Source organism: Malania oleifera, chromosome 11 (assembly GCF_029873635.1).
Source record: "Malania oleifera isolate guangnan ecotype guangnan chromosome 11, ASM2987363v1, whole genome shotgun sequence".
Taxonomy (NCBI): Eukaryota; Viridiplantae; Streptophyta; class Magnoliopsida; order Santalales; family Ximeniaceae; genus Malania; species Malania oleifera.
In genome coordinates, this window is record NC_080427.1 from 42702911 (window position 1) to 42717320 (window position 14410).

General features: G+C 36.0%; 1 protein-coding gene across 3 annotated transcripts; it reads right to left on the reverse strand.

Annotated features, from left to right (window-relative positions):
• Positions 1-1860: 1860 nt before the first annotated feature.
• LOC131167866 (adenylyl-sulfate kinase 3) lies at positions 1861-11941 on the reverse strand. Of its 3 annotated transcripts, XM_058126879.1 has the most exons (9): positions 11736-11941; positions 10720-10752; positions 6121-6159; positions 5836-5972; positions 4990-5139; positions 3092-3210; positions 2934-3018; positions 2535-2581; positions 1861-2381 (listed from the first exon to the last, which is right to left on the reverse strand). In XM_058126879.1, the coding sequence occupies exons 4-9, from the start codon at positions 5957-5959 to the stop codon at positions 2280-2282; spliced, it is 627 nt and encodes a 208-aa protein (XP_057982862.1). In that variant the 5' UTR covers positions 5960-5972; positions 6121-6159; positions 10720-10752; positions 11736-11941; the 3' UTR covers positions 1861-2279. The 3 variants fall into 3 exon arrangements, with proteins under 3 accessions (XP_057982862.1, XP_057982860.1, XP_057982863.1); XM_058126877.1 differs by lacking the exon at positions 10720-10752; XM_058126880.1 differs by lacking the exons at positions 6121-6159; positions 10720-10752 and having other exon boundaries at positions 11736-11938.
• Positions 11942-14410: the final 2469 nt, after the last annotated feature.

Consider the following 14410-nt stretch of genomic DNA (forward strand, 5'->3'; position numbering starts at 1 on the left):
TGATTTCATCACTCAATCTTTTCTTAAACAATGTTACCATTCTAGGTTCCTTACTAAGAGCATTCCGATAAAAGAGGTCTCTAAATTTAGGATAATAGTCGGTGACACTAGAAGAAAGTTGTCTAAGATTACATAGTTGGTCCGGTAATTGTTAAGAATTGTCAACTACGTAGGAACCACATAAATGGAATTTACTTGTTGGTTCTTTTATGCAAACTTGAACAAGTACCAAATGGATAAGCAACGTTAAATCAATTTCTATGGAGTTCCTCCAAGTAGTGTAAGTCCATATAATGTTACCAAAATCTCCTCGCTCTGACATCATAGTTTCAAGATTTCAAAATTTTCACTTCAACTTCTCACAGATGCTTCAAGAACTATGATAGCACATTGATTTTACCCTCCAAAAAAAATGTACTCAACAATCCAAGACTAATTTCTTCAAATCAACATAAAAAACTCAAGAAGGAAAACCAATTTTTATCAAACCTTCATGGCTTTGAAATTTGCTCAGTAGCCCAAGATTAGGCTATGTTCCACCTTAGGAATGCAAATGAAGCTTGATACTTCAATATTCGCTTCGAAAGCTTCAAAACAATAAATGTACAATAACTTGCATGTCTAGCACTTATACCAACGACTTACTAGAACATATATTTACATAAAGGCTCAAATAAAATGAGAAATTACAAAATAACCCTAAAGTACTTAAACACACAAAATAAACCTAAATGGACTAAACTTCTAAAATAACAAGACTTTCCCATACAACATGAACACCTAAAATCTAGCACTGGTGGCTCTCCATCAGGAGGTCTATGGCAATTTGTGGCATTTTTGAAATCTCAGGGGAGGCTTATAATATTTTTGAAATTTCAAGGAGGGTCTCTCCCTTGTTACCTAATTTCAAGAGATGTTAGTGTCTTTTGCCCTATATATATATATATAAGCCATTATAAAAAGTCAGTTAATAGAAGAATATAAATATCTTTAAATTTAAAAATCAAGAATAATGTCATTTTTAACATTAATCAAAGTTCGTCTTTTTAAACAACTTGAGGAGGTCAATCTAATTTGATCCACAAAACATGCACTTAAAAATTAGAACAAACGATATTAACCTCAATTAAGATTTGATAAAATTTTCAAAAATCCAATTTACCTGCCTTTGATTTTTTAATTTTTGGGACACCATACTCTTTCCTTGGTCTTGTCTTTTTGTCATATACAAGGTTAGTTTGTGTTATTCAGTTAAACCCTAAGCTGAGATCCAAGATTTTTAAAACGAAATTCCTGAAAATTACAAATTAAATAATATATATAACCTCTGTCAACAGTAAGTGATTTAAAGGTCAATTCAAGAGTTAAGAAAGAAAGAATAGATATAAAATAACTTGAACCATCATATTAAACAATTGCACACTAAAATGTGTGAAATTAAAAAGAGATTAATTCATGTAAAAAGCTTCTGCTGAATTAGAAGTGAGAGCAGAGGGTATGAAACCTGCGCTCAATGGACATGGAGAGAATGAGAGAAGGACCTAGCTTAGCTTAGTCCACATTTTCAGACCAAAAATAATTTTATTTCTGTATTTATCAGCACTAAAATGATTGTATTCTTTTTCTTCACAAGAAGTAAAGCAAGTACATTATATGCATGCATATATACAAAAATACATATACACATGCACATATCAAAGTAGCTGTTTTTCCTTTTAAAAAAATAAGGAAAATATAGAGCCACAGAGAGAGAGAGAGAGAGAGAGAGAGAGAGAGAGAGAGACTCCAAATGCTTCATTAGAATTGCAAAAAGAAAACAAAATAGAAGAAAAGTAGAATCCCTGTCAAAAAGCAAAGGAGTTCTGCAATGTTTATGTTTGATAATTAAGGGGAAATGGTATTTTAAAATCTTTTAATACGCAAGCATATCTCAGTCACAATACCCGAATATACTTTTATATTCAATTCCAGAGGAACGTAAAATGTGAAAATGAGAAGTTATTGCTTCAGGTGATCTCTTCAGCTGTTGTTATCCATCGGTCCTTCCCAGTTGTACAAGTAATATGGAGAACGCCTATCAATAAACAAAAGTGATCCATCTAAAAATCCAAAAACTACAAATCTCAATCTATCATGTAGGCTGTCTGAACCTCAGAAATCAGTGGGGGCATTGAATTGTAGGACAGATTAGTTGTGCTTTAAGTTATGACTTTTAATGCGAGAACTGAGAAGGGCGAGACAAGGAGAGGAAGGAGAAAAAGTGGTAGAGGGGTGGCCAGTCACTGATCTTGCAAAAATCCTTTCTCCTCCAAGTAACATACAACTTCTCCAGCCATGGCACCGGGTGTGGGGCAAACCCCATCCCTCATTTGTATTTCTATCTGAAAAAGTAAGAAAACAAGACGAATAAAATTTACAGCTCAAAAATAGCTGTGCCAGGTGATTATGGTAATTGCCTCAGAACTAAAATCATTCTACAACAAAGATTTATAAGTACATTAATGAGTATCTAGCTTAGTTTAATAAATATGTACCTCACAATTCAAAGGTGTTTCATACGGATCGTCTATTCCGGTAAAACCTGCAATATGACATGATTATTGAACACGGAGAAGAGTGTAATTACATTTTCTATTTTTTTGGTGCGAAAAAGAGGCCTGTGACAAGAGAGAAGAGAGTAATCACAGTGAATGTTTGTCTTATATTCCTATTGCAGCCATTCGAAAGGCCGTCGAAATGGATAAACAAGAATAACATAATAAAATATGTAACATGATAAACACTTGTAGCCTGCTACATCTGTAACTTTTTAATAATGCAAAACAGCTTGCTAAGGTGAATCTCAAGGAATATTTTATGAATGTTTCTGCACAACTTTATAAGCAAATAGTCTGCATCTTAAAACTGACCGTGTGATGGGTTAGAAATCATACCTTTGATCTTTCCAGCCCGAGCAAGCTTGTAAAGGCCTTTGGCATCTCTTCCCTCACACAGTTCCAAAGGCATGTTCATGAAAACCTGAAAATACAATTACAAACCATCAGTCCATCCAAAAATGTTTTAAATAGGTTCCAATTACAAGAAGTCTTGCCTCAATGAAATTTGCATCTGGCAACATTGCACGACAGGCATCCCTGTCCTTCCTATATGGTGATATCAGACTGGCAATACAGATCAACCCAGCATCTGCAAAGAGCTTCGCTACCTCCCCTAAGTAGACAAAAAAAAAAAATTCAAAACAACTTAAGTAAAATATATCAGAGTTGAACCATGTAACAGGGGCAGCCATACTATTCAAAAGCAGACGTATAGGCACTGTCTCGCCTCCAAAACACCAATTATAATTTCTGATAATATTGAATTTAAAAAATAAAAATATCAATGTGGGCATATCAAATATCCCAATTTATTTTTAAGAAGATTTTCTTTGAATGTAAAATGCTCACATATTTTCAACAATCACTTGCTCATATTAATTTAATAAGATTTTTTATAAAGAATGAAAGCATGTGCGAAATATACCAATGCACAAGGCTGTCACGTCATCGAGGAGATAAGATGCATGCAGTCTTACCTCCACACTTGTATATACTATTTTCGTGATTTGAACTTCATGTATTTACTGTAATTTGAAAAGAAAAATTCACTGATCTCCACCAATTATTTGTTTTCATTTTTTGTTAGTTAATATTTAATTTTTGGAAACATATGAATGCATATCAATACTATGTATCTGTACTTCTATATATAATATATGTGTGTGCTTGTATTTTCTTTGAAAAGCCTCCAATCCCAGTCCCAGTCCCAGTCCCCTTATTAAAAGTTAATATTCTCTCAAATTCTCTAAAGCCAATTTCCACCTTCTCAAATACTCAAAGCCTTAAAAGTAATTAGAAAACCCTAATTACAAGAGTCTCTCAAATTGAAAATATTTGTTATTCATGCCCTTTTTTTTAGATAGATTATTAATTCAATTGTAAATATCTGTTAGTAATAAAATAAAGAAGATGTTTGTTTTATGGATTATGATTTCTTAAATGGTAAATTGGCTTACAATATCTTGCGTATAAAGTGCACATACACATGCATGGTTAGAGATTATGCAGGTGCTTAGTATCGGTCTCTGAGAAATTAGAAATTGAACACTGCATTTTGGAGGCAGATGTTTGTCCTGAATTAGGATTGCATGTGGATTTTTAAGTTTAAACAAAGAGATGTTCTCAGAAATTTAGTAATTCAAAGATGATTGGTAGTTTAATCAACACATAGTTTTTTTTTTGTTCTTTTTTTTCTTTTTTTGGAGAAATGGTCCACAATCAACAAACCATTTTGTTGCTTAAGTTTGATACAAGGACCCCATGCTATTCGCATGATACTGCTAGTTTAGTAAATTAATATGAGTTCAACAATAGACAGACACTAGCCTTTTTTTTTCAAAATTTTAAGATCATCCACCAGGCCACCCAAGAATATAGCAAAAATGCAGAACTCATTTTTTTTTTTTTTTCCTTTTTTTAAGGCAAGGGGAAGACAAGTTTTGGCTGCCAATTTTCAACTAGAGAAATTGAGCAATCAGAACAGTTGCATTTGGATTGCAGCATTGGTTTACAAATTAAAATAGTTTAGTCGTGACTCTTCCCACAAATATGTAGCAGGCCATTGGTTTTAATGACAGAAAAATTTGAAATAAAATTGTGACCACATACAACCCCACAGTAAAAAAGAGTCCAATCATTTATGAGTTTCACTCATTGAGGAAACAAATGCAACTATTGATACAGGAAGGCCACCTTCTTGTTTGACAAAGTAAATGATATTGCATTCCATAAACGAAACAAAGATGATATTATTTTATGGGCATATTATATTCAATGTTGGAGCAGATCTCTGCTCTGCCTTGTAGAAGATGAATCATCTATTGATAAATGCAGCTTTTAAAGCAAACCAAACTTAAAACTCAAAATTAATTCTCTTCAAAAGCATGCTTACCAACCCTGCGAATATTTTCAGTTCGATCATCCGGCTTAAAACCAAGATCCTTGTTAAGTCCATGCCTAAGGTTGTCCCCATCAAGAATGTACGACAGCTTTCCCCTAGAGTGCAGTTCCCTACCCACCGTGCATGCAAGTGTGCTTTTTCCTGAACAATTTGAACAAGTAAAAAAAAAGTGCTGCAACTACAATTAATATAGCAAACTATCTGGCATTTTCAGTATTTTAAGAACAGAAGAAAATACATTGTATATTGTGCAACTATGCCTTGTCCAAATTTGGAAACATTGGTTCTGCACTTTCTGCTAATATACCGATCAGGTGGCAGTAAGATACTGCAACCTTCCTTAGGTTCTCTGATTTCTTCTTGTTGAAATTTTTAGTGAACAAAATATATTGGGAAAGGTAAGGATGAAAATGAGCCAAGCCATTCGTGAATACTTGGTGGTCGACTTGACAATGCCTCATTTTAAACAGCTGAGAGTGATGCACAATGATACAGGCTTGCAACTAGGAAGGCATAGTACACAAGGTAATTAAATGCAACCGTGTAATGAAACAAGAAGAATGGGCAAAATTTTAAAAAGAAAAAAAAAAGGGAAAAAGAAAAAGCAACCATTCAGCATCAACATCACACTCTCACATCACATTGTAGTACTAATTTTGTTAAATTTTCCTAATAACCTTCTAACAGTTGGGTGCAATTGAGAGGTGGGTGCAGAATAAATAAGCGAACAGAAACAACTACTGCAATAAAATTTAAATTCTCCATGTTATCACCCTACCATATTAGGTATGGTTCACTATGAAAGTAGTAAGAAGGTGGTCAGTAATGAATATAAACCTGATCCACTGAGGCCTGTAATCCATAAAACACATCCCTTTTGGTTAAGTAGCTTCTGCCGTTCGAGCTTTCCCACTGGACACTCATGCCAAAATATATTTGCTGAATTGGCCAAGGTTGACATCAGAGATGTTATCCTATTCAAGAATCACAAATGAAATAAGGGACCCCTACCAACAAAAGTGCAGAATATGTGTGGTATTGCCACTTTTCACAAAGAAAAAGATCATAGACAAATTATAGGAAGCAATGGACAAATAGATGTATTAGAAAGGCTTGACACACCTGGTTCAGTAATCTGAGAGAGCAAAAACCAGGACTTTTCTGTAACGTAAACAGCTTTTCAGCAACGCAGAACCATCTCAACATTCAAACAACAAAACTAAAAGATGATAACAAGCATAGCTTCTTAAATCGCAGTGCTAGGCAGAAGCATTTATACCATCAACAGCTATAGTTGGCTAGTGGATACCGTGCAAGGGCAAGTGACTCATGATCATGCACTTGATCAATATATGAAGAACAAAACTTATTGTTAAAGGCTTGATATACATTGTTGGCTCGTGACTTGGCAAATTCAACCTTACAACCTAATGGTAAATTGGTAATTGAACATGGTACTGGAACCCAGGAGGTCGTGGTTCAAATTTTGTTACCCTTGTAACCTTGTTACAGTTTATTTGTTAAATATTATCTCATGCCTCATTAAGGGGGTTATTCATTGTTTGTTTACCTCTCCACCTGCAATGGGGCTCCATGTGTGGGAGAGTGTAAAGACTTTATCAGCAATATCCAATCATCTCCAGCTTGAGAATATTTTTCTGTTTCAAAAGAATATTTTCTGTTTCTTTATTATTCTGTTCTTCTGTTAGTTTGCTGCCAGAGAATATTTATGGCTTGCTGCCCTGTATATATTCAGCTAGCACAATGACTGTTCATGCATGGAAACAATAAAATTTCAGTTTGTCTTCTTCTCTGTATTTTTCCTGCACTCATTTTCTATCATGGTATCAGAGCCTTTTTAGGACTCACGTCCATCTTTTCTCGAACTCTGCATCTGCAGCATGGCTGACTCTCCTGCTGCATCCTCTTCACATATGCAACCTCCTGTTGTTTCACTTCCTTCTCCCATCAACGTGATTACAGTGAAGTTAAATCATGAAAATTACTTGCTGTGGAAGGCACAACTCATGCTCTATCTCAAAGGCCAGAACCTATTTGGCTACATTGATGGCTCTACTGCTCCCCCTCATCCGCTCGGCAAAAACAACTCACCATCTCCTGAGTTTCTTGCTTGGCAACAGCAGGATCAAGCTATCATCAGTGTTCTGATCACCTCTCTTTCTGAAACACTGATTGCTCATGTTCTCACAGCCACTTCTTCTCGTGAGGTGTGGACAATCCTTGAAGACTTGTTTGCTGCGAAATCCAATGTTAGTATTATGCAAGTTCAACTTCAGCTCACTACTCTCAAAGCTCCCTCAGGACTCTCTTGCCATGGCTGGTAAAATTATTCCATTGTCTAATTTCATTACATTTCTCCTGGCTGGATTAGGCTCCGATTACGACTCTCTTGTTACATCCATCACTACTCGTGTGGATCCGCTCACTCCTGCGCAAGTATATAGCCATCTCCTGACTCATGAGGCACGATTGAACCATCAGAGCTCCACACTGACTGCATCTCCCGAATTCTCTGCTAACTCCACTCAAGCAAAATCTGCTTCCAGCTTTTCTCAAGATCGTGGTTCCTCACACATCAGGAGCAATTTCAGAGGTCGTGGTGGTCGTGGCAGGCTTGGTGGTCATCATTTCTCCTCCTCTCCAGTTCCAATTTCACCTAATCGGCCTACTTGTCAGGTCTGTTATAAAAGAGGCCATACTGCCATCACATGCTACCACAGATTTGATTTTAGCTACCAATCTCCCCCTCCACCTTCCCTCTCGGCACACCTTACTTCAGGACCACATTTTCAGCAACCCTCTTCCACGTCTGCAGACTCCAACTGGTATCCTGATTCCGCACCAACCCATCACTTCACTCATGATTTCTCCAATCTTTCTATTAACCCATCTGAGTATAAGGGTGATTAGCAAGTTCGCGAAGGTGATCGCTCCTCTCTTCCAATTCATCATGTTGGCAGCTCCACCATCCCGTCCCTCAATGGCAGTATTCTTCTCTCTAAACTCTATCATGTTCCATCAATTTCAAAGAATTTAATTTCTGTCCGGAAATTATGTGAAGATAATTCTATATACTTTGAGTTTCATTCTTCCTTTATCTGTGTGAAGGATTCCCAAACCTAGAAAGTTCTTCTTCACGGTCCTACTAAGGATGACATGTACGTGTTTCCACATTCATCCCCTCAAGCTAATGTTGGTGAACGTGTCTCTCCTATTCAGTGGCATAATCGGCTAGGTCATCCCTCCATGCAACTTGTTCACAAAATAATTTCCCAAATGTCTCTGCCCACCAAAACCTCTTCATCCTTTGGACTATGTCCTTCGTGTTGCAAGGCCAAACTTCATCAACTACTCTATGGCAGCTCCTCTTGTCGTTCAACTTCCCCTCTTTCCCTCGTTTTCTCAGATGTTTGGGGTCCTGCACCGATACTTTCTCGTGGTGGTTTTCGCTATTATGTTTCCTTTTTTAATGACTACAATTGGTTTACTTGGATTTTGCCATTAAAATGTAAATCTGATGTGGTTTCAGTTTTTCAATTTTTCAAACGTCATGTAGAAACTCTCTTTAATACCAAAATTCGCTCATTACAATCTGATTGGGGTGGTGAATTCCGCACTCTTAATAATGTGTTAAAATATTTTGGCATTTGTTATCGTATTTCATGTCCCCATGCTCACTCACAAAATGGTTCAGTTGAACGCAAACATAGACACATTGTGGAAACAGGCCATGCTCATTCATCCTTGCCTCACTCTTATTGGTTTGATGCTTTTGCTACTGCTGTCTTCTTAATTAATTGTCTCCCTACTACCACCTTAAATAACAAGTCCACATTTGAATCATTATTCCATCACACCCCCGATTACATGTTTTTAAGAACATTTGGTTGCCAATGTTGGCCTAATCTTAGGCCTTATAACAATCACAAAATAAATTTTAGATCCCTTCCCCATGTATTCCTTGGCTACAGCTCTTCTCATCATGGCTACTTGTGCTTCCATGTCCCTACTGCTCGCATGTACATATCTAGAGATATCTTGTTTGATGAGAATGTTTTTCCATTCTCTATCTCCAATTCAGGCTCTTTTTCACATTGCTCAGCCCAGCCCAGCCCACTCCATCTCATTCCACATTGCCCCCCATTTCTTTCCTCCGGCCCACGAGTTCTTCTTTCAATACCCGTTCATCACCTCGGCCAGGCCCATCTACACCTCTTGACTCCCCAACCCAACATCCATTTATCATATCCGACTCCTCTTCTCATTGTAGCCCACCCACTCCCAAATCTAGGGTTTCTCTCGGTTCTTCCTCGCCGTCTTCGTCTTCCCCGATTCCTTCTCCTTCCCCTTTTACAATCCCCTCCACATCGACACATCCCATGCAAACTAGAGCCAAAGCAAACAAATCTTGCCCTACACTCCAAACAGATGACACCATTTCATGGCCTCTACCTCGCGCCCACACCACCTCAGTTGCTGTTCCAGAGGAGCCCTCTTCTGTTACTCAAGCCTCCAAGTTTCCCGAATGGAGGCATGCAATGCAGCTTGAGTTTGATGCCCTGATGTCCACCAATACCTGGTCCCTTGTTCCTCCTGCTTCCAATCAAAATGTTGTTGGTTGTCGCTGGATCTTCAAGACAAAGCATAGGTCTAATGGTTCCACTGAGAGTTGAAAAGCACTGGTTGCTAAGGGTTATAGTCAGCTGGAGGGCTTAGACTACACTAAAACCTTTAGTCCCGTGGTCAAGCCTACTACAATCTAGTTAGTCCTCTCCATTGCAGTTTCCTCTTCCTGACCGATTCATCAATTGGATGTTCAAAATACCTTTTTACATGGTACTCTTGATGAGCATGTTTTCATGACTCAACCTCTTGGTTTTATACATCCACAATTTCCACACTATGTCTGCAAACTCAATCGAGCTCTATATGGCCTTAAACAAGCTCCTCATGCCTGGTATGAACGGCTTAGCTCTCGCCTACTGGAATTGGGATTTGTTGTTTCAAAATCAAATGCCTCTCTATTTATTTATCGTCATCAATCAGTGCTTGTGTACTTTCTTGTCTATGTCGATGATATTGTGATTACTGGCTCCAGCCCGAACGTGATTTCTCACTTCATATCTGTGCTGAGCAATAATTTTCCAATTAAGGATCTAGGAGATTTACATTACTTCTTGAGCCTTGAATGTCATCGTAATTCTACTGGTCTCATGCTTTCTCAACGAAAATATATTTTAGATTTTCTAAAAAAGACGAGAATGTTGAACTGCAATATCCAACCATCTCCAGCTTGAGAATATTTTGTGTTTCTTTCTTATTCTTTTCTTCTGTTAGTTTGTCGCCAGAAAATATTTCTGGCTTGCTGCCCTGTATATATTCAGCTAGTGCGATGACTGTTCATGCATGGAAGCAATACAATAAAATTTCAGTTTGTCTTCTTCTCTGTATTTTTCCTGCACTCTCATTTTCTATCAGACTTGATGTACATTGTTGGCCCACAACCTAACAGTTTAAGCTTTTAAGACTACTAGTAGGGAGGGAAATTTTTTTTTTTTTTGTTTTGATAGAGAAGGAACTCAAGGAAGAGATATTTCACTATAGGGAGAAGACTGTACAAAGAGGAGAACAAAGCATCATCCTAAGGAAGGAAGAAAGCAAAAAAAAAAACTAGAAAACAATCAAAATAAAGCCACCTGCCTCCCAATCTCGCTGAAGATCTGAAAAGGGTTCCTGAAGGAAGGAAAGGCTTATTTCAATTCTGATTCTTAAAAATAAAAAACAGGACAAAATGCAAATGTTGAAGCATATGAAGGCAGGAGAGAATTGGATCATTGGTATTTTTTCATCTGGTATAACACAAGCTGTTTTAAATATGCAGTGACTAATTACATTCTTTCAAGGCCTGAAAGGGCATAAGCAGTAATTTCATTGGGATCTTCCTCAATAACCCATAGCCATCTTGGTTATATGCAGAAGCTTCACACTAAAATGTCACAAGCAGTAATAATGAAATATGAAATAAAAAACAGAGTAATTTGATAATGGTTGAAATTTGATAAATTTGACAGGCTAATTTTGTTCACTGCTGAGGTAGTGCTTCTGTGAAGCCAAGAACTCAAACTGTAAGACCTGAGGTGTTTGAGACAGAAATGAAAAAAGAAAATGTGTTTAATTACAAGAACCAGGATTTGGCAATTCCTTTGTTTGGCAATCAAATCCAGCATGTTCCCCCCCACCCCCCCCTATTTGAACAAGTTTCTGTCTTTTTGCATTGAACCATATTTTTCATTTGCGATATCTAAAAAATTGATATACAAGTTATTCAGCGATGGATCCGAAGAGATACAAAAGGGGGAAGGGCATTGTTTTCCTAGAGGCGAAAACTTGATAAAAAACTGGCGGATCGTCATGCAATCACTCGTAGAAGTTTCATTAAACAAGCATATACATGACGTCCCCAGAAACACCCAGTTGGAAAAACAAAAATGGGGGTTTGGGGGGGGGGGGGGGGTACCCATTTCAGTGGTGGATCACGACAACAATAACAATAATCAAACAAACAATGTGACACAGAAAGAATTACAAATGCGCAATCTAGGCAGCGTTTCGCCTGAGAACACACCAAGTCAAAAAATTCAGCATCGATCATGAGATAATAAAAAAAAAAGTCACCCAAGACTGTGGGTTCGCCAGAGAGAGAGAGAGAGAGATACCTGCAGGAAGATTTTGTAATATACTTTTTTCCAGAGAGGGAGAAAGAAGATTGTTGAAGGAGGGAGAGCGGGCAACCTTTGTATCATGCGGATGGCAGAGTAAGTAATGAATCTGGACGCTCTGTGAACTGCAATTCCAATATTGAACGGAGGGCCAACTCATTAGTCAAGATCCCATTCACTTTTTTTAAAAACTTCTATTTAACAACTAATCAGAAATTATGCGACATTATATGTTTCCTTAAAATTTATTAAGTATAAAAAAATTAATTAATTTTAATAAATGATGAGATGTCATCACTTGTGATTTATTCTTTGATGATTTTTCTTGTAATAAATAGTAAAATTTAATGAATTTAGATAAAATATATTGACCTTTGATGAGATATATTGACCTTTGATGAGGTTTAGTGATCTCTCTGAAGTTTAAAAATTTTAAAAGTCTTTCTTCAAGTTGTAAGAATTTTAGAGGCTTTTCTGAGATTTGATTCACAGACTAAACTCTCACTATCCATAGATATCGTTGATTCCGTGAGTATATCTACTTGAAATTGAATCTCCGATACTCCTTTTTACTTGTTGATGTCTTTCCACCGTACCATGCAGTGGGGGCATGTTCTTGTCTTTTTGCAAATATTAAAGGAGGTTTGTGATATTTTTGAAATCTTAAGAAATGATATTATCTTTTTGGTAAACTTTAGGAATGTTAATGTCCTTTTTACCTAATAAATTTTAATCACAATCTTAATATTCTTTCTTTGTTTATTTATGGAAAAAAATTACAAAACCCCCCATCTTAGGGCTTAGTTTGACTCATGACTTTATTATTAGAGTTGAAAATTTTTTGTTGCTTTAAAAAATATGAAAAATATTAATTTCATTATTTTCTATGTAATAAGAGATAATGAAGAGACCAAAATACATGTAAAATAATTGATTAAATTGAAATATTAATTGATTGAGTTAATATTTATGCAAATTTTAAGGCTTGATTAATTCTTACTTTCCTTGCATGCATACATTAATGTTTGTAACTCTATGTTTGGAGATATTTTAAATTTTGATTTGTAATTGATTTAGATGAAATGTTATACAAAATTATATTAAAATTTGTCCAAATCCAAATCCAAATTCCATGTTATCAAATGCAACGTAACAATATTTGTCATAAACATTGAAGGGATTATGTTTGATATATTTTTGAAAAGTACAAGAGAGTATAGTGGTTGCAATGAAAAAACTAAATATCTCTTTTATGGTTGTAATTTTTTTACTTATTTCTTCCCCAAACTAAGATAATTTGTAAAAGATGTAAGTCGTGGTTAGGTACATAGTAATGCAGAATTGAGCGAAATGAAATCGAATTTATCCCTTGTTTCGTTATGTCCTCTATTTAAGCTTTCATTTCGTTCCATTGTTATATCATTTTATACTGCGAATCAAAGATGACCAAAAAAGGAGGATTTAAATGTAAATTAAAAGAAGAGTTTCATGCAATACACAGAAGCCATTAAGCTTAAAGGACTTATTTTGTACTTAGTCTTTTATTAATAAAAAGAAGAATTATGCAAAAACTATAATACTACGTTTGAGAGTATGTGTAGCGCCCCGAACCCAGTGGGGCTCAGAGTGCTTTGGAGTACTAATATTCCATAAATAATCTTATAATACTCTGATACTACCATATTAACATCCATATTTAATTTAAACAAACAAACAACAGAAACAAAATATACTTTCACAACCATGCATACTAGAGTACTATCTCTTAACCTTAATATCAACATCTTCCCAAAAACATATTACAACCACGAATAACCAAAATAACTAGATATAAACAAAATATTGTCCCAATACTACTTACTCTCAGCTAGCTCTTCTAGTACCCGCCCTGAAGCTCCTAAACTCGGTTTCCTGAAGGTCATGAAAAAAAATTTATATATTTAATATAGCTAATATGAGTTCTCATGAATTTAAACACATTCTTTAATTTAATTTATTTGACAGATATGACATTTGTACAACATAACTCACACATATACAGTTGAATATATATATATATATATATATTTTTAGAATATAAAATAGTTCATTAAATAACCTCATTTACATAAATTCATATATATGCGTAGAAGAAACACTCTTTTAGACATACAACATCTTCATGTATAAACCCCCATGATTAGGTTGTGCGATCCGAAGACTGGCTATAACCCTGGCTGGCCTACCAAGTTAAGTCAAATCTCATGTCTAAAAGTCCGATTTGTCTACCCAGTCTAGTCTAGACTCCAGGGGGGGTACACAACCCTTCTGTGGCTAAATCGACTTGTCAATACCAACGCTTCTATCCAGAACAGTGTGGTTGCACTATCTTAATCACTAGTTACGATACCGTGCTCTCATCACAACTGGTCCTTAGGGTTCTTAAACCATATAATGCAATTTAAGTAATAAAACTGTAATAAAATTGTCATTTTCGTAATTCAATATAACTGTCATATCAAACCCGGCACTCAGCCATCATATCAAACCCGGCTCTCAGCCGTCATATCAAACCTGGCTCTCAGCCGTCATGTAACGACCCAAATTTAAAAATGAAATTTAAATAACAAGGAAAGGGAAATGAAAATCGGAAATAGAAGGAAGTCGTAGACTCCGTCGACGAATCCTCTGTA